Genomic DNA, 22,160 nt, shown 5'->3' with positions numbered 1-22,160 from the left:
CTGGACTTGGTCAGTTTTAATTTGTTACAGTGAGGTTCATTATGCCATATGTTTTGCTGTTATGACTATAATAGGTTTCAGAGATGTTAAATAAGCACTAATAGAACGTATGTAAGTACCTCAAGAATTCTAAGCATTTAAGAATGAAGGATCTTAGACTTGTTGATGCATTAGTGGAGGAAACACATCAAAAGCGGTGTGTCCAACTAGCAAAGGCAGTTCATCCTTCAGGCATACTCAGTCACTTCAGAAGTATGGACTGGTCAGGTAAGAGTGATAGTTCATGAGATCATGGTCCTCTCAATTTTGCTGTCAAGAGAAACATTGAGATTGTGGCATCATGGTTGCAGGTATGTGAGGTTGTCGGTCAATCCTTGCTACCTTTTACTTTTGAGACATTATTCACAAAGGGACGGGTTAGTACTTCTTGGGACTGTAAGTTGAAGTGAAACAAATTTTACCATCGGTGGAAGGTGTAATGCCTGCATCCTCCTCTGCCTCTTTTTGTTTATTGACTTAGTTCATTACTCACTCACTCATTCTTGAGAGGTATAGTTTTCACGAGTTACAAGTGTCTACATCTTTCCTGAATGGTTGGTGGTTTTCTGCACCTTTTTTTGTGATAGGTGAAAGTATAAATTGTCAAAGGATGACACAAGATAAAAGCACCTAGAAAAGAATCATAAGAACAGTGACCCTGACGAGGGATTAAGCAGAGAAGAAGTCAAAGTGCAAACTGTCCACTTGATACTATGGGTGGTGAGCTACATAAAATCCTTGGTTCCTGACCTATTCTGTCCCCAAGTGTTCCACTGGATTCATCAGACCTTTGCAAAGGCTGGGACTCTCAATTACTCAACCTCCCCTCTGAATATTGATTCAGACATTATGTGATTTATATTTTTATGTATTTCCCTGGATTTCTAGATTTGTAGAATACTTTTACAGGCTGGCAACAGAACTTTATTTATTTGGCCTTGGAAATCTGACTTTATGTTAGGGGAAATCGTAAAAAGAAAAGAAAAAGGGGATGATTCACATGAGCTTAGGGCTCAACTTCATGAGGGAATGTTAGTTAGTTAGTTAGTTATAAATGATTTGTTTAACCAGACCTCTGAACTCTTTTAGGGTTCTTCTCGGGCTGGGAAAAAATGAGGGAATGTTACATAAACACTTTGGTTAAATTAAGTAATTATATTTACAAGAAAGGGAATCAAAGAAAATGGTTAAATGAATTATTAGGAGGCTTTGCAAAGCCTGAAGATCTTCCCACTGAGTCTTGAATGGTGGCAAGGCACAGTCCAAGATGAGTCCACAGCAAATTGGTCCCTCTGCAAGAGAGAGTTAAACATTACACGCCAGTAAAGGAAAATATACAATGATTTGAGACTGCACTGAGGGTGCCAAGATCTCGAGGAGGAATGAACATAACAATGGACACAAACACTTGTAATAGCACTGGGAAATGGCACATTGATACAGGGATGTACTGGCACTCATTAAGCACTTGTAAGGGCAAAATGTTGTGACTGAAAAGCCTTCACTTCTACTTTACCGTGGGGGGAAGCGGGTCTCTGGTGAAGAATGACAACGTGCCGTTGCACCTGTGGCACTCTGCACTAGTTCGCTTGGGAAGTCCGTCCACGTGGTGATGAAGGGGCTGGATTCCGTGTCAGGAGCTTCAGGTGGTGACGGCCCCCCCCCCTCTCAGCGTTCGTAGCGATCACCCACGTGTCTCTGGCTAATTACTACTCCAAAGATTTTCCTGTCCAGACTCCTTTTAAGGCATCTGCCAGGGGTAGGGGCCCCATTGTCGGGCCCATTGGTGACCGGGCTGAAGATGTGTCATTTTCCAGGTGTTCCGACCATCTGCTTGTATCTTCCCAGGTATCTTGTGGAAAGACAATTCAACCAGCTCAATCTACCTTTAGAATGGTTGTTTTAAGCAGCTTAGTTGGGCTAAGCTGCTTAAGGGAGTGACACTCAGCCTCTTATCCCTGCCTTTTTTTACTGTGCTATCCAAACATCTGTCCCAGGTAAGGGGAAGGGACAGATCAGAATACTGATTAAACTCATTTGTTGGTGTCTGGGTCAACTTGGTTGGCGATGCAGCGACAACCCATTCTTAGCATTCTAAAGGGTTGGTTTTTTAGTGACTTCTTGCAATTTATAATAATATGTTTCGTATGAAAAAATTAAGTATTTATAATATTACATATTTTTCTTACAGACCCATGTGTAAAAAGTTGCACATTGCTCCATTTATATATAAGATGTGAGAATAAACATTTCTGGGGATATTTCAGTCACAAATTAAGGCATTTTATGACTGATGGGTTTGCTTGTAAAACATTTTATGTTATAAAACTTTGTATGTTGGTTATATTTGTTAAGAAGAGTTTTAAGAGGTTAGGCTATTGATATGGTAACAGTCTGATAAGTAACAAAGGCCCTAAAGGCCCTACAGCATAGCCTGCACTTGCAATTTCAAAGATATCTTATTGGTCATAGCAGATCTACTTATTTCCTAGATAAACTAACTTATACTTTAGTTTACCATCAACACTCACTTTCAGAGATTTATCTAAAAATGTATCATTTAAAATGGTAGCCTAGGAGAAAATTGTCATGATAATAGACCAGACAAGTACAAACGTCTGATAAGCTTAAGTCTGTGAAGTTGAGGTGTCTCTTGTATTTTTAAAAAATGGTTAATTATTGTAAAAATGTTTTATATAGAAAGTAACTATTTCTTTTTATTTTTCATCAGGGAATTGGCACCACAGACAGTGCAACATTACACATGGAGTGTCCCAGCTGCATCTGATTTGAGAATGGCTTGGGCATGTGGGGCAGGCAAGCCTACAATCCATTCTCTTGAGAAGGTATATGATTACATTTTACTTATTCTCTTATTTCTCAGTCACTGTGGTTAACTTTTATAAGAGTATTACTAATTTTTTTCAAGTAATTCTTAGTTGTTAAATGGGGCCTTTATGTCTCAGAATATGGTATATTTGGCTTGATGATCCAGGAGCACCATCATGTGGACAAAAGAGGGTGACAAAATGATATACCATGGAATTTGAATAACAGGTGATTAAGTTATTAGCTCCAGATATCCATCCTTAGCTCTTTGGACAAAAGTTTGAGTAGGGATATATTTAATTTTATACAAACAGGAAACCATGGAGACAAGGGATGAATGAAAATATAAACATTGGAGTTCTGGCAGAAAGATCACAGAACAGAGAAGTGGAAACAACTTATTTTATACATTGTAACCAAAGAAAGGCTGATGCCATAATGATTGATGATGATGATGATTTTGGTATAGCAATTTTTACTGTAAGTATGTATTTACAGTAGCCAAAGTTCCCTGCCATAAAACTATATGAAACGCCTTAAAGGTACTGTTACCAACACCCTTTATGCCGTCAAGGATAGTGACAGCAGTTGACCAAATTATTTGTATAACTGTTGCTGGTCACCTAATAAAGGTGACTTTTCCAGGTATTTTTTTATCAATTTTTTTTTAATACCCACTTCCACTGCAGTTGGGCTTGCATAAAAAATATGCCCATCTATCACTCGGTAACCTGTTTTATGATGGTTGAAATTCAGTAGCATTGCTCACATTCAGTATTTTCTGGCATATCTGATGCAGTGGAGCATTAACTGCACCCTGTTATACCAGGGTATTTGGAACAAACAACTGTTTTGATGAAATAACATAATTTATATTGTGACATACGTTGATATTGGTTAATACTTGTACATACAAACAAAGCAGAGGTTGTGACTTCTAGCTGGAATTTATGTTGTAGCCTTCGTTCACTCTGTGCCATGAGTTTAAACTTAGAGGAAAATCTGATGTAAAAATGTCCAGGGAATAAATTGACATCTTACGATAGTTTAGTTGTTTTTGCATCTCTCCACTCCCTGTGACTTGATAGTTGCAGAAATTGCCACCAGGGTGTAGCACCATTGCTGCCATCTTTCATTTCTCAATCAATTGTTGGTAAATGATAATAAAATATGATAAGAGGTAACTTTCATAATTAAACTTATCGAAGGTGTGAACATAATGGCTCAAATGATAAATATGAAAGAAACTACATTTACAGTTCTATGTGGATTGCCACCAGGGTGTATCACCATCGAAGCCATCTGTGTTTTTCCTATAATTGTAATGCTGCCATCTGTGTTTACCCTTTAATTGTAACAAAATAATATTGCTGATAATAAAATAATGAAAATAAACCAAATCTTTGCAATCTATTAACTAAAACTCATCTAAGGTGTAAATATGATGGCTTAGGTGACAAGATAAGAAAATGAATAGGACATTACACCAAGCTGTTGATCGAAATCATGGGAGATTGCAATTGTAGTCTGACTGTTTATTGAGTTATTTTCATATTATTTTTACTGAAGAGGTAAGGTCAGTGACAGAAATGCAACAAAGACGTAGCTACAACATCAGCTTCAATTAAAGGTTGTAAACTGTCCAAAATAGCAGTTTATATCTCACTTTCCTCTTGGGTAAGAGTGATCATAACCACTTACCTTTTTAGCATATTTATGCTACTCCATTTATATAAGCCTTCCGATACCAGAATTAGGTAAATGGGCTGAGATCTCAGATATAAATGAGTTGAGGAAGGAAAGTTAATCTTAAAAGTAGAAGATATCGACAAGGACCAGTAGAAAGGTACAGAAAGTCACAGGGAGAGGACATAGACGAAGACCTAGACCTGTTTGGAATTCTGGCAAAAAGTACATTATGCAGCAGAGAATGGAGAGTACTACTACTCATTTGTCTAACCTGTGGGAAGGCAAATCGGACATAAGAATGTTTATGATGGTAATTTAATTTTGATTTGCCTTCAGAATTGATTGTTACTGCATCCAAATTTCCAGCTTTGATCCACCTAAAGTTCTGTTTAAATTTTTAAACTGGAAGTTTCCTGAGTTGTTCGTTTAAGGTTCAGTATTTATCATGCATTTGTTTTCTTTACAGGACGACCAAGGAACAATGAATGATAGCACCATTCATTGGGTTGTATTTTTGAATGGCAATCAGAGATGTCTGTTGTTTACTGATGATATAGAAATAGCATCAGCTGCTCTAAATGCTGTTGAATTGGAACGAATACAACAGGAGATAAAAATATCACTAAACTGTATAGGTTTGTCATTAGTCAATGATATCACCAGGAAGGAAGTTACATACATAAGTCTTGCAAGGTATGTGTAAAAATAATAACCAGAATGCTTAAAAATTGCTGAAATTCAAATTAGAACCATTATTGAAAGGCTGTTTGATTAATTATTCCTGTAATATACTTTAGAGTACAGTACTCTTGTATAAGGCTCTTTTAAGCAATCAGGTACTGCATTTACAATATTTACAAACATATAGTTTGGATAACTAGATTTTTTTCAGTGATAAATCATGTGGTGCAGTGGCCACTATATGTAAGTATTGCTGTTATATACTATACCTCAAGGTTTACCACTGCTTCTTCGCATTTTTCATGTATAAGAATTTTAAGTTCTTAAGGGTATCATTAGGCTCTTCAGAATTCATAGCTGTTAATTTCATCATCAGGAAAATTAGGTGTCAATTCTTCTCTTAGGTAATTCTGCACAAGTCTGAAGTAGGAAACAACTTCACTTTCTTTGCTGTAACTTAGGAACTTTACCAAGAGCAAATAATAGACATTTGTATAAAAATTCCCCATGACTTAAAGCCATTTTCATTGAATTATACATAAGTACAGGTCTTTATACACTTTTACTGTCAATCTAAAAGTTATGTACTGTATATACCCCTTAACATCATAGACAGTACTCAGGAGAACATACAAAACTTAAAGGCCCACATTTCACAATTTATAGTGACTGTTCCAAGTCACCATCTGGTGTAAGCTAGGAAGTTGTTATCTTCCCTGACTCAAGATGTACTTTAAAAGCCTCAGAGAATTTTTATAAAAATTCCATTGTTCAACAGGTTAAGTTTTCAGTTTGCAAATTGTTTGAAGTCAGTATGAATATTAAAATATAATGAATCACTTAGCATGTAACCATTAAGGAAAATGAAGATTCTGATAAAGTAACTATAGCTGCGATTTATATGTATACAGTATACCTGGTCTTGACAGTGATTCATTATCTCTAAAACTCATTATTGTGTCTTCAGTAAATGGAAGACTTTGTGTATAATGAAACTGATAACAAATTAAAACAGTTTAAACCCAGTGTTGGATTGTGGTGATCCTCATTCCAAAAACAGTGCCACTTTGAAGTCCACCCAAAAAGTGACTTTCATGGGTAATCAATTAATAAACCACATGACCCAGTTTCAGAAAGCAGAGAATGTAACACACTTACAGTTAAATATATTTTATGTGTTTGCCCAGTATTCAGTCAGCATTATATATAAAGTTTTGTAAACAAACTCTTGAAATAAATTTTATCAGACTTGAAACATTTTCAGTGTATCAAATGGTTACAATTTTACCTTGTAATGTAATAAAATACAAAATAAATGTATCAGAAGCACGTTCTTTGGAGCAGGCCTAGAAAGTTGAGAATGTAAGCTCTGTGATTTTAAAATACCTATCAGTGATAATAATAACTTGCAAGTTTGTCCTCTAATTTTGATGCATTTTAAGGATATTAAGTAATTTATCATTCAAATATATACTGTAGTCTTATAGAGCAGTGTTGTCTTACACTGAAAAGATTTCATCATTTATAGAATACCTGTTGATCTTTACTGATTGTTGTTTTCAATTTTCTCATGTTGTATTTTCTAGTTCTGGTGTTGTATGGGAACACTGCAAATTAAAAGGGAAAAAACATCGTCCCTTCACTCAAGATCAAACTGAAAATCTTGAAAAATGTTACCAGATGTATCAGAAACTGCTTCAGGGAGATGTTCAGTCCAGTGTCATCAGTCATTATGTCATAAGTAAAAATTTAGAGGTAAGGATAAACTGTGACTATAATGTTATTTTGTATCTATCAGTGTAGCTACTTTTATAAAAATTACCTAGTTTTTTTTTTTAATATCAAGAAAATGAGATGGACATTGATGCCATATCAAGTTCACTTATTATAATGAAAAAAAAATGTTGACTAAATTCTCAAGAAAATCTCCGTGAGACTGGGATTTCACATTCAGTTTGAATCTCTGGAAAGTTTTTATCCATGTACTTGGTTTAAATGATTGGGTTTCTAATAGTTATTGAAGAGAAACTAACTGTTATACAGGGTGTTGGTAACATGATGGCAGTTCCTTTATGTTTGACAAGTAATATGCAGTACCTCTCTCATAAATTATTGTGTTTCTCAGGTTATATTTGAATTTATACTTCACATTTAAATCAAATCAGTTGCTCTTGGTGTATCACCAGCATTTGAATGTTGGTGTAAAATCTTTTATGTTGATGGTTATTATGTAAATATGCATTGCTAGTCTTTTTTATTTGTAGATAATGATGGGTTTGGGAATTTACTTTTGCTCTTGGTTAAAGTTCTTGTTTGTGACTAGCAGTGATTTATGTAGGAAGTTTTTACTAAAAAATTTCTTAGTTGCATACTAGTGTTTACAGAGTTCAGCATGGGACTTTATTTGATACACTTGCATGAGATTCAAGTACAGTATTGCTTTCTGTTCCTCCTTAAGTTGATAACTGTATGCATAGAAATGCTAATGAACATCATCTGCCATCTCAGGTAACAAGTGATGTATTTGATATATAACTTTTTTACCATTTTCAGGTTGATTACATCACCATGACTGTTAGTAAACCATTCAACCGAAAGATAAGAAGGACTTTTCACCCAGGTGTTTGGCTAGAGGTTAGAATTGTCATTATTTTTTTACTGAAATTTGCCTATTTTATTTGTTAAACTTTTTATTAAATGCTTTTTTTATAGAGGATATACAAGAATTGGTAATTTATTTATCCTGATATAACAAAACAGTCTTTTAGGCAACACCTATAGACATCGCTAAGCTGAAATGTATTAGTGCCAAGTGATATTTGGTTAAGAATTGTTTAGTCGGAAAACTAGTCAGTGGGAAAGGGGTTTACAGTAGTAATGTTAACTTCGTGCAAAGTTTTTACCTTGATGACTTCATAAGTTTTTAACATTATAAGTTGTTAGTTTTAACACATCACAAAAACCCTATTGTACTTGCATGGAATGTGTGCATATTATTTCATGCTAGCGATTAATATTTCCGTTCCAGTTACGAACATCGCCACACCAAAGGCACATTCATTTCAAAATAAACAGTGTCCAAATTGATAACCAGTTAGGGGGATCCATGTTTCCAGTTGTGTTTGCCAGAGTGCCTCCGCCTCGCAGTGTTATGGCAGAAACAGGTATGTGAAAGTATTTATGTTTCATCTTTCATTTTTTTATTGTTCATACTCTTTTAGAACAGATTAACCTCTTCGTAATCCATTTAGATTTGGTTCTCTTGATTGTATTTTTAGGTAATATTTTCAACTGTAATTGGTTTGTACTTCAGTTTTGAAGTTATCTGTAATATTTTGTAAGTTACATATGAGGAGTACTTTCTGCATTTGTTTGAGAATTGGTTATGTTACTTTAAACCTGGTTGGTAGCTTAGCTCCTGTGGATTATCACTCAGTTTATAACTCCCATATTATAAAGAAAATTTGAAATATGTGTTGGTAGGAGGTCTGGCTGCCCTTGCTTAAAATAATCACCTACTCCTTAGTCTGCATTTCATTATAATGCCTTACCAAAACACTGTAAAAGCTTTAATCTCTTAAATTTGGCCTGCAGTTTGTCTTTTGCATGGGCTTGCATGCTTGCAATGCTCTTTTTTTCAGTTTCCAGCATTTTGCAGAAATTTCAAAATTCATTTACAGTAAGTTAGTATGATTGGTTTTGAGTACTCCAAAACTAGCACTTTTTTTTTTTTATTTTGGTGAATAACTAGAGGAGAATTCTGTTTTTTAGCAGATCAAAGGCAGAATATGTAAACCTTCTTGCTCATGCCAGTTCATATAAGAAAAATATATTTGCCTGGTTCCATCATACAGTGCTGTATATGGCCAGAGCCATAGCAACCTCTGCTTCATTTAAATTCCTTATGTCATTTGTTCAGGTATTTGGAGACCTTTCACAGAAGTGTCAACTCTCTTTGCAGCATTTTACCTGTATTATAACTTCAGTCTCAGTTACCTCCATAAACTTTTAATAGATCATGTGATGGTAGCATCTTGATCCACCTATGAATATCCATCATCTGTGTTGCTGATGAGCAAGTGACATGCTCATTTATTTTATTCTCTACTTTGATGCCCAAACAACCTGTTGAGTAATTCACGCTGTCCCTGTTTATGTTGTAAAATCTAGTCAGTTTTTAAGGTCTTCGTAGCAGGAGTGCTCACACACATAACTACTTTAGTCACATAGGTGTAATCAAGTACCAATTACAACTTGAAATTAATCAGTAAGGTCATTAAGCATTGAACTTCAAACTGTTATGGGCAACAGCTCTCAATTCTCTTCCAAATAGCTGTTCATACTTGGAAAGTAATTTATTTTGCTTTTTTATGAAAATTTAAATAATTTTATAAACAGCTCTTGAAATTCATAGATACATGCTATTTGTATAGTGTTGTTTATGCTATGTCAGTTGGTTGAGAAATGCTTTATTGTCACAGTTGACATACTAAAAATTTTGGACCAAGTTTAATCTTCTCTAGTAGTGAAATAAACCTTTTGTAAAGTAGTAGTTTACATCTATAAAGTACAGAAACTTCAGAATTCCATTTCCTTAAATATTGCCATCTCATTACTCTTATTAACTCTGTGCCATAATTTGGGGACAAAGTTGTAAGCATTTTGGAGCAACATTCACAAAATTCTTCTGTTGGGTTTCAGTCATTTTAGAATAAGGATATTCTTAGGGTAAGTGTATTTTACACTGTGTTTATTAAAATATATCTAATTTTTCAGTTCCTAAACCATTTTGTGAGGTTAGCATTGTACAACGATTGACCTCACCAGTCTTCACCCAGTACAAGTATTTTGCTGTCCTAGTTCAAGAATTTCATGTGAAAGTAGAACTTCCTTTTGTGTATGCCATCCAGGAAGTAGTTTTCCCTGCGTCAGAGACATCTACCAACTTATATTCGGTAAGTTACTGATATTCTAATCACATGCAAAGATGCATTCTTAATATTATAACAGGGTTAGGGTCAGGGAACTACAATTTCTCTTAAGGGGAACATAGCTACTTTAGGGTCAAAAATAAAAATTTTAAAAAACGACTAGATCAGTGTGTGGGCTGTTGGAGTCCCTAGGGGCTCCGAGTTTGTAAGGTGTAGCCGGCCTGCTGGGTAGCAAAAATCGTCTCTATTTACTAAAAAATAATGCTCATTTTACCCAGTAAAAATAAGTGATCTCGGTATGGAATTAGCTTTTTCAGCAACTCTGGTTGTTATGGTGATAACTGTAGGAAAACAGGCAGTTACCCAGTAAATGAGACTTCAGTTGCTCTCAGAAAGAGACAGGGAGAACATATTGTGATTTCACTCCATACCCACCCCTGTTGAGTCCTTTTATACTTTTACGGCCAATATCTCAAAAGTTATTTTCACAGAAAATCCAATATGTATATGCTTTATTTTATTGAAACTTTGGCATTCTGTTGATAGTGCTTAGGCAATTGATTGATCACATTCAGATATTTTATTCCCAACTATAAAAGGAAAATTAATACAAATTCACTGTAACTGAATATTTTATAACATCATTTGGATTGCATAATAACGTGGCCACAATATTTAGCATTTAGATAATTAAGGGAAACATTTTATGATGAAGCAATCAAGGGAAGCTTTTCATGACGAAGTATTTAGACACTTTCAAACTGTTCACAAAAAAATTCATTTGTATTGATTAGTTATTGAGGCTGTACAGTAAATATAACATTATGAGATTATGACTATATGATGTCATAACTCACGACATATACTCATACATAAAAACAACAGTAACCTGTAATATTTATGTATGAAGTTTCAACCATTAGTGTGCAAAAGTTTTGTTTTATGATTTTTTTATCCTAAAGTAGTTATATCCCCTTAACCCTTACCTTTTACTCACTCAGTACGAACTCTTAAATTTGTAACATTTTTGTAGTTTACCTTGTCATCTTGTGGTAATTCCTCCTATTTATGCATTAGCAATTAAATTTAGGTTACAAAATTAATTTTTACTTTGCACTTGTTTCCAGATACCCATAATGTATGCAAAAAGCTCTGAGGTATTGTGATGTTGTGATTTACTGTATTACTCAGCATCAAACTAAGAAAGACTAAACTTCACAGTACAAATTGTTATGAATAAAGAATAAAATTTTATTGCACAACTACACTTGGTGAAAACCTGGCATCACTGTGACATCCTAAATAGAACATATTACAAAATTAAAATCTACTCAATAAAGATATTACAAGTGAGAAACAAACATTTTAATTTTCAAAACCTGAAAATATTTTGCACATTGTTACCATGTATAAAAAAAAGTCAAGCATGAGTTTCTGAAGAAACTATAAAAAATCAACATACAGTATTATAAAATTTTAATTTTTTTTATGATAATCTTGCTCAAGTAAGATTTAGTGGTAAATTATTTTAACAACACAGTTTTCCTTTTGTCATCTAGTAGTGTTCCTTTAAGTGGAGGTCGTATGAGAAAAGCAAAAATACTGCAAATAATGATAAACAATGTACGTTATTACCCATCCATCAACTTGTCCACTGTAATCTGCAGATATGGGAATTAATATAACTACACAAATTTTTAATATCTGACTTCATTCAGAATTCATATACAGGTATACACACACACACTATATATATATATATATATATATATATATATATATTATATATATATATATATATATATATATATATATATATATATATATATATATATATATATATATATATATATATATATATATATATATATATATATATATATATATATATATATATATAAAGTAGTTTTCTATATGTGCTGTACTGTGACATTTAATTAGTTATAATAAGCTTTTTTATAGCGAAGGTTATGATCAAGACATCAAACAAGTCAGAGAACCACTGGAAGACACTGTCAAAGGTCAGGTGTCTGGTGGGCAGAAAGATTACTTTGATCATCTCCACCTATCACCCATCAAGGTAAGTATGTAGATCCTTTAGGTGCAGTGAGACCATTTAATAATGATAATTTTTTCAACTCTTAGACTAGCCAATGTAAATGTTTCTACTGTAAGGTTTATATATCAGTTTTTTGGGCTTTGAGGTTCAAGAGGTTTACTGCCTCATCACTCCTGTAACTTGCCATCTTGTGGGTCTTGCTTCTATTCATTGTCTTGTTACATCTGTATCCATTTCTTATCTGACTTATTGCTCCTCTCCCATTTTCATCACACACCCAGACTCTCTGTCTGTGTTACCAACTTTGAATACCACATTACTTTTCTCTTTTAAGGTTTATTCTTTTCCTATTGAAGTTCAGGGATAAATCTGTGCATGGCATACTTGCTGGCTCGAGTCTAGAATTTATATTCAGAGTTCTCCATAATTTCCTCCATTTACTTTTTAAGTGCCAGTGTCATCACAGCTTAAAAATTAACAGTTCATATATTTTTTTTCTCCTTTGGAATAGGGTCTCCTCATTTAAAAGTTTTAACAATTTCTTTCAACATTATGTAGGCTGTTATTACTCATTTAGTTACTGTCTCTCAACACCAGCTTCACAGTCTCTTATGTCAAGATAACAGATGTTCTTTCTGCTCAAAGATTAGTACTTCACCATAACATAATTCTCCTCATCCATCTCTGCACCATTAGTTTTTTCTATGCAGTATGTTGAAAACAAATTCAACAGTGCAGGGGGATATCACTTGGTGTTTCTTGCTTGGCACACTGTTGGCATTGCTGAAAGACCTTTGTGGCCTATCTTCGGCTTCCACCTACATTACTTTCAGCCTGTAACTTTACACCTGTTTCACTTGACCCTTCCCTCTCTTCTCAGTTCCAATCTTCCATTTTTAACCTTTTCTGAAATATTGTCTGTTGGCTCTTTTGTTAAAATTTCGGTATCTGCATAAGTAGATGCCATTAGCATAATTTTCTGTACCAGTTTGTTATTATGTTAAACATGCTATTGCCTTCATTACAGACATCTTCACTTTTGTAATGAGTTGTTCCCATACTCTTCAGTGCTTATTTGATGGTTTGTCTTGGTACTTATTTTTCTAATATTGTGTTATCACTTTCATAATGAGTTGTTCCTTTACTCTTCCGTGCTCATCTAATGACTTGTCTTGGTACTTATTTTTATAATATTGGGTGTTTCTATCTTGTTATAAAGAATAAAGAGAGCTCAAGAGTTTGAGTTGCTACTGAAGGCTACATATATAGGTAAACTGAATAGAAATGAGTGCAGACTAACTTGGTGGGCAGTACTACCGCCCCTACCATTGGTGACTTACCATAACCACCTTGCAAAAAGTTTAACACCCAGATTTCTGGCTGCTGAAAGTTATTTCTCGTATGTAAAGACCTCAGGTTTGTATGTTAGGAAAAATACAAATTACTTTTAAAATTTTTATTTTTTCAGCATTTTCCATACTATGCACATATAGTAGTAAGTATGGGAGGGGCCGTAGCATGTTGAGATTTCTTGTATTATGAAAAGTGTTTTTAATGGTGCAGTTTAGCAAATTTTTCAAGAATGCAGTAACATTTACATAGTTTGACTCACATGTTTATCTGTCATGTCCTAATCAAACGCCAGAAGTGTTGTATTTCAGTTTTTGAAGAAAACACTATCATAAACTTTTTGTATATCTAGTTCCAATTTAAAGGTACAGATTCTTATCAAATAAAATTTTTTCAGTAGATTCCTTTTCTTCATATATATATATATATATATATATATATATATATATATATATATATATATATATATATATATATATATATATATATATATATATATATATTTCTTATACAGCAATATATTTGCACATTTACATATTCACAAAAGCAATATGTTTAACCTTTAACCTTTCCTTCAGTACCTTCTACCACACATTTTTTATACTCTTCACATCATATTGCTTCCCAACACTGGATAAAGAGTGCTGAGGAACAAGCAACCTTGCAAAAATTTGAGCCAGATATTCAAAATGTGGTACAGTCAGTGATGTCCTATGTAGTATTTGTCAAATTATGCAATTTGGCAATGTGGAGCACACCATGGAAGATTTATTTGAAATATCGCTCTTCCAAATTATCGCTTACCACAGCTGTACCTACCATCCTCTAGACTGATCTTCCAAGTTTTATGTAAGCTCCATGCTTCATTACCTCCTTGATGACTCACTGTTCATCTTTGGCCCCAGCAAGAGTGGTTCATGAATCATCCATACCTAGTTTTCCAAGTATAACAGGGCTACTTGAGCAGCCTTACTTCCAGTAGTTTCACAATTGCCTCAAGTCCCTATGTCATGCATGCCAAATATCCAGCGGTGTCTTTTGGGATTTCACAGTAGCTGCTCTTGGTGCTCATTATAGGTTGTCAACTTCTTTACCTTTACTAGGTCAAGTGGGCAAGATTTGTTGCTTGGTGAAATGTACAGGGTAAACCTCCACTCAAATCCTCTGCCTCATCTTAGTGGGCTTTTTTGTTTTACTCTAGAATGTCAGGAAGCCATCATTGTCTTTTATTATAAAGGGACACAGAGCTGCTTTCATATGTGTCTTCATCCATATGGTTTGGACTTTGGTAATGACCATGATATTCCAGACCTGATATTTTGACTGATCAATTCCTAGGTCAGCAGTTACTCCTAGTTAGGATTTGGCTCTGGTAGCTTGACCATGCCTCCTTATGAGCTTCTTTTTGGTGCCCCCCTGTTGGATTGAACACTTGAAGGAGTTATTTTACTGGCCTTTGCCTCACCTAAGTGTGTCAGTGAGCTCCATGCCTTGTCTGGTAATGTATTTCACCCTCATCACTGGTCTTCAGTTGGGCTTGCATAGGCACTAGATTTTGTTGCTAAGAGTCAGGTTAGGGTGACCTGCCAATGACGTATTTTGCTTTTCCACCATTGTTTTCATCTTTAGAAGATGATCTCCTTTTACATATCATGAAAATGATATGAAAATACAGTAATTAGTGAATATTTCTCAGTGAAAAATACCACAAATGGGTGAATTTTCCTCGAATAATGTGTAGATACGTTCCACAGAGAAATCCGCGAATCGTGGGAGCACGAATATGGGGGTTTACTGTACATACATATATAATTTTAAGGGTAAAATGTTTAATATGACTTTGAAATATTATTAATATAATTTCAAAGATTAATACTACAGTAATAGGATAATAGTTTAAGGTATGTTTGATGTAGGATGATACTTTAAGTACTGTATACATTTGGTATCTGAACTTCCAAGATAGGCAGTTATAAGCATTTTTAGAGGGGGTTTTAATATGCGTGGATTTTAGCTATTCACGGGTGGTTGTGGTACGTATCCTGCATGAATACGGGGGGTCAACTGTAGAAGTTGGTGCAACGGGTAAGCATTATATGAAAAAGGCAATATATGATTAACGTATGTGTATGGAAAATGTTTTCCGTTATAAAAATTTTTAAAAATTTAGGTACAAGTTGTTAATATGGCATATATTTTTCATTGGAATTCAAAGGTTTGGCTGAATTGTGATTAGCATTGATTAAGGCAAATGAAGGTTTACTATACTATACAGTACTTTTATGGCTAATTTTCTTTCAATTGCAGATGCATTTAAGCTTCTCACTGAGTGGGACTGAATCTGGCTCAAGCATACCAGTTGCAGGGCAAGTCCTTCACCTTTTCTTAGAGAGTGTTGGTGTCACCCTAACAGAGGTCCAGGATCTAGTCTTTAGGTTAGTACTTTCTCTTCTCTTCTCTCAGTACTCTCTTCCTTCTTGATGCCTGTTCTTAATAATGATGCCTGTCACCATGTGTATTTTCATGGCCTGTTTTTGTAAAAGAAATATAATAATTGGTGATTGGTCCATTGGGTTAGCCCTTTTATAGTTGAGAAATGTGACTTGTTAGTGTCATTAAGTTAATATGTAATAATAATAATTGGAAATTCCAAAGGTATGATTAACTTTGATGATTAGTTATTGTGCATTATGAGTAAATTTTTGCAATTAAACAACGAATGTGATTAATGTTGGGAAGCTTGAAGAAAACAATTCAAAATTTAATCACACTATTTTTGCTCAAGTTACTCTTGTGCTTTGGAAACCTGTCTGCTTGCATTGTTTTACTGACATTTTTGTTTTCTTCATTGAAGTTCTCTACACTTAACACAGAGCAATATATGTACTGTACAGTGTTTGATACTAATGGTGTTAATCTTCATTGTTCCCTTATTGAGCTAACATGTAGACTGATCTAATGTGTAGAATTGAAAAATGTGAAGAACAAATGTATTAACATTAAATGAGAGCTTAGAAATTCAAAATGAAATTACTTATTCATATGATTTTGTCAATAAGGCACTCGCAGCTTTGGGTGATAGTAATACATAGGAAATTAATTTCATTATTATGATAGGTTGCGGTAGTTTCTAAAAGATTTTTAGCATCTAGTAGAAAGACTTTATATTTACACATTTCTTCCATTTCTCAGTAGGTTCAGTGATTGAACCTGAAACTTGTATTAAATAGTACTGAAGATATTGAAGATATATTCTGACTTCAGTAATATTTCTAAGAGATTTGGGTGTAGTTAAATATCAAAGTCAGCTATTAATTTGTTTTAAAGTTGCCAGTTGTTAATAATTTACTGATTTTTGCTAAGTTTCATTTGAGTGGTATATGTATAAGCATTTTCCTTTGTGAATGAACTTGCCTCCTGTAAAGGGGATTTTGAATCTCCAAATGTGCGTGTTTACCACTGCTGCTCAGTGCATACTTTTTCCCTGTTTCATCTTGTTTATTGTAGAATATATGATATTTTTGGTCAGTAATTAGCCTTTCTTTTTATTGCTATTGGCTTTATATGAATAGCTTATTGCTTCACTATGTATGAGGTACATTATCTGTAGAATTTTACCTCTGCCAAGTTGCTTGCTAACCATTCACTATTTTATGACCCAAACAAGGATTTTAATTTTGATTATTCCTGCTACAGATACTGGAATGTCTTAAGAGTACAAGTGTGTTTGCCTTTTTAAACCAACATGGGAAAAATATATTGTTGATGGATAGTCAGTAGTCAGATGTTTGTAAATACCTTGGTTGGATAAAATGTATTAATTTTTCTGCAGTTCTTTGTGATGTGCAAGATAGGCTGAATTGAATTTCATCTTTTGTAATCCTGTTGGTCACATTCATTATTAAGTAACAAGAAAACGTGCTAAAAAGGAAACTAACTCCTTCCAAAAGATGGAAGACACATGAAAATGTTGCAGTACAGTACTTAGGGGTTGAAAAAAATGAGAAACATGAAGAAATGATTTTCGTAATGAGTTTTTAACTGATGTGATACTTATAGATGATTTTTTCCTCTGATTCTTAGAATGACTTTGGATGAAAACTATAGTATCAACAATTCATATTTAATTTTAAGTTATAACTTAAACTGCTGCTATGGAAGATTTATAGTCTGTTTTCTAGATTAATGGACTGATAGTAATTTTGTTCAGTATACGTTGTATTAAGTAATGTTACGGTGAGTAAAATGGGATTATTTGAAATAGCACTTTTCTTTTTATTGAAGTTGTAATTAACTGGAAATAATTCCTAAATGGACTGCTGTGTTATGAATGAATTTATTTACCAATAAATTTTATAACGACCAGGTTAGCATATATGGAACGTATGCACGTCTGGATGAACTGGAATCAGTTTGTTCAAGAATTAACAAGTCACTATGCTGGACAAGTGATAAAACAGCTGTATGTTCTTGTGCTTGGATTAGACGTCATTGGAAACCCATTTGGTCTTGTTGTTGGACTTACCAAAGGTGTTGAGGATCTTTTTTATGAGCCTATTCAGGTAAGTATTGCTAAAATAATATCTTTGCTATGTATGTGAGTATTTAAGTACTAATGTTATAAAAGGGATATATTTTTATGAAAATTTTAAATGTTAAAAATTGTATTTTTATCAAAGGGAGCCATTGAAGGTCCAGGAGAATTTGCTGAAGGCATTGTATATGGCGTGACAAGTTTCCTTGGCAAGACTGTTGGTGGAGCAGCAGGAACTGTTTCTCGTATTACTGGTACACTTGGTAAGTTAAACGTTAATGTTGTGTAGTTTTTTTGGCAGTTCTCCTTACATGTCATGGAGTAAAGCTTGACAAATTTTGCAACAGCTTATATAATCTCCGTTGAAAATATTAGGTCAAGTATTTTCAAATAAAGATGACTGGAGATGGTATGAAATCTATCATCACATTCAGGCATTCAGCAAAATCCTTTGCAGAATTGATTGGAGTATGTATGTTAATATTTGCAGCTGTTTGGTCATCTCAGATGTCAGATTTCTTTGCATTATGATGACTGGATGACCATATAATTCATGTTTTCAAACCTGGGGCACATCTATAGTCCTTGCACCAGGGTCTTTCGCAGTCTCTAGGTTAAGAAGTAATATCATGTGCTTGAGGTTCTTTGACACATGTTACTGTTTTTATTTTATTAACATTTTGGCATGCAGTTATTTGTTGTCTGCTAAAAATTGCATTCTGATGTCATTTTTCAGTGGGAAATCATTACTGGGTGATATGTCAGAAGTTAAGCATGCGTCAGCATGGTTAAATTTCACAGATCAGGTCATTAACTTAACCCTTTAACGCCGAAGCCCTATTTACAAAAACGTCTCCCGTATGCCGGCGGCGTTCGGTGAGTTAGCGCCGAAGCGGAAAAAAAGTTTTTTTCAAAAAATCACAGCACGCTTAGTTTTTAAGATTAAGAGTTCATTTTTGGCTCATTTTTTTGTCATTGCCTGAAGTTTAGTATGCAACCATCAGAAATGAAAAAAAATATCATTATCATATATAAATATTGGAATATATGACAGCGAAAAAAAAAAACTCGTATATAATTGTATACAAATCGCGCTGTAAGCAAAACAGTTAAAGCTAATGAGTTAATTTTTTTAGTTGTATTGTACACTAAATTGCAATGATTTTGGTATATAACAAATTTTAAAACGATCAAAGCAACACAGAGAAAATATTATCACAAAATGGTGCATGAATTAAATAACGCAACGGACGTAAAAAATGTTTTTTTCAAAAATTCACCATAAATCGAAATATTGTGCTAGAGACTTCCCGTTTGTTGAAAAATGAAGCTAATTGATTGAATATTACTAGACTGTAAGTGTTTTAGCTTACAATTGCAGTTTTCGACCATTTCGGTCGAGTTAAAGTTGACCGAAAGTCGAATTTTTCTATTTATCGTGATTTATATGGAAATATTTCAAAACTGATAAAAGCTACAACCATGAGTTATTTTTTGTTGTAAAGTACATGAAATTGCGCACATTTTCATATATAAAACTTTATGCAACGACTAATTTAAAGCGGTGCAAATATTACGACAACGAGACGAAAGAATTTCTGAGATGTTCGGCCGAGTTACCGCGCAGACGTAAGGAAAATGTTTTTTTAAAAATTCACCATAAATCGAAACATTGTGCTAGAGACTTCCAGTTTATTGCAAAATGAAGTTAAACGAATGTAAGAGTTTTAGCTTACAATTGCGTTTTTTGACCATTTCGGTCGAGTTAAAGTTGACCGAAGGTTGAAATTTTGGCAGTTATCGTGATTTATGTGAAAATATTTCAAAACTGATAAAAGCTACAACCATGAGCTATTTTCTGTTGTATTCTACATGAAATTGCACACATTTTCATATATAAAAGTTTATGTAACGACTAATGTAAAATGATGCAAACATTACAACAACATGACGAAAGAATTTCTGAGATGTTCGGCCGAGTTACCGCGCGCAGACGTAAGGAAAGAATTTTTTTTTCAGAAATTCACCATAAATCAAAATATTGTGCTAGAGACTTCCAGTTTGTTGCAAAATGAAGGTACATGATTGAATATTACTAAAATGTAAGAGTTTTACCTTATAATTGCGTTTTTTTAACATTTCGGTCGAGTTAAAGTTGACCGAAGCTTGAAATTTTGGCAGTTATCGTGATTTATATGAAAATATTTCAAAACTGATAAAAGCTACAACCATGAGTTATTTTCTGTTGTATTGTACATGAAATTGTGCACATTTCCATATATAAAACTATATGTAACGACTAATATAAAACAGTGCAAACATTACGACAACGTGATTTAAAGAATTTCTGGCACGGACGTAAAAAAATTTTTTCAAAAATTCACCATAAATCGAAATATTGTGCTAGAGACTTCCAATTGGTTGCAAAATGAAGGTACATGATTGAATATTACTAGAATGTAAGAGTTTTAGCTTAAAATTGCGTTTTTTGACCATTTCAGTCAAGTCAAAATTGACCGAAGGTTGAAATTTTGGCAGTTATCGTGGTTTATATGAAAATATTTCCAAACTGATAAAAGCTACAACCATGGGTTGTATTTTGCTGTATTGGACATGAAATTGCGCACATTTTCATATATAAAACTTTATGTAACGGCTAATATAGAACAGTGCAAAAATTACGACACAATGACGAAAGAATTTATGAAATTTTCGGCCAAGTTACCGTGCGGGCGTAAGAAAAGTTTTTTTCAAAAATTCACCATAAATCGAAATATTGTGCTAGAGACTTCCAATTTGTTGCAAAATGAAGGTACATGATTGAATATTACTAGAATGTAAGAGTTTTAGCTTACAATTGCGTTTTTCAACCATTTCAGTCGAGTCAAAGTTGACCGAAGGTTGAAAATTTTTTGTAGTCGACGTACGGTACGTCCACTCGGCACCCAACAGACAATTTTAGTCGACGTATGATACGTCCAATAGGCGTTTAAGGGTTAAGTGAACATTGGCATTATTCAACATTTATTGAATGTTTAACTTAGATTACTTAATGAGTTTCATTCATCCTTTATAAAGTGAAGTTTTTTATCTGGTTTCTTAATTTATGAAAAATTTTCACACCAAATAGAATATAGATATTGTTACGAAAGACAGTCCTGTCAGGTCAGTCATATGCAAGGTAAATATTTTAAACTGCCTAATAGTATAACTACAGTACTACTGTTACTACTAATACAGTAGTAATAACCATAGTAAAAATAATACTTTACACCATCTAGGATATCGAAAATGTTTTTATCACTTATCTTCAATAATAATCCCTACCATTCAAGCCTAAGCTAACCTTGCATTGCTCTATCAAACCTGAATGAATGCTTTTCCAACTATTGTATTCAAAGAATTCTTAATTAAATGGATTCCTTTTTAATACAATATACACAAGCCTCAGAAAGTCTTGTATTGTAAACATTTTTTTATGTTCACATACCCTTTATTGTAAAACTTGTATGGGACATTTTAACATTTTACTCTTCAACTGTAACTGGTAACCAAAGAAAGTATGCACACATAGAAGAAATGAAGTCAAAGAATTCAATTTAATGTTTGTTGTGTTTTTAATGTGGTTTCTTCTTTAATGACCTGTCGTAACAAATGCTTTTGAGAGGAAAAGAGAGTAGTAGTAGTTGCTGTTTTGGGGAGAAATGACCCTTTCGGTCTCAAGAGAGTGATCCCGAAACAGCTGGGTTCACAAGTGATACTGAAAACAATCTAGGGTTCACACATATATTTTTTATTTTTACTTAAATTTTTTTAGGGGGTTGTGTGTTTGGATGTTGATACTGTAGGGGGAGGGCTGTATGGCAGTATACCAAGTTCTTAAATGTGAACAGCACTCATTCTTTCACAGTCTAGTATATCTGTCAGGAATGCCCTACTGTTTACATACCTTGGTTGCCTCTGATATCTCAGATATCATGGATTGATGCCTTCAATTACTGTATGTATCATAAGGTACTTTTTAAGTAGATAATACTGTTTCACCCAT

The 22,160-nt window shown here is 33.7% G+C and overlaps 1 protein-coding gene across 1 annotated transcript in view; it reads left to right on the top strand.

The window, feature by feature from the left end:
* The window catches only part of LOC136835462 (intermembrane lipid transfer protein Vps13-like), a 195,299-nt gene that overhangs the window by 145,234 nt on the left and 27,905 nt on the right, over positions 1-22,160 (top strand). The window contains 10 exon segments of the mRNA XM_067099021.1: positions 2,771-2,885; positions 5,024-5,250; positions 6,825-6,993; positions 7,792-7,872; positions 8,267-8,402; positions 10,015-10,197; positions 12,137-12,249; positions 15,886-16,013; positions 17,945-18,140; positions 18,258-18,375. Coding sequence (XP_066955122.1) covers positions 2,771-2,885; positions 5,024-5,250; positions 6,825-6,993; positions 7,792-7,872; positions 8,267-8,402; positions 10,015-10,197; positions 12,137-12,249; positions 15,886-16,013; positions 17,945-18,140; positions 18,258-18,375 — 1,466 coding nt within the window.

This window comes from Macrobrachium rosenbergii, chromosome 55 (genome assembly GCF_040412425.1).
Source record: "Macrobrachium rosenbergii isolate ZJJX-2024 chromosome 55, ASM4041242v1, whole genome shotgun sequence".
Lineage (NCBI taxonomy): Eukaryota > Metazoa > Arthropoda > Malacostraca > Decapoda > Palaemonidae > Macrobrachium > Macrobrachium rosenbergii.
This window is presented reverse-complemented; position numbering and strand designations above follow the sequence as displayed.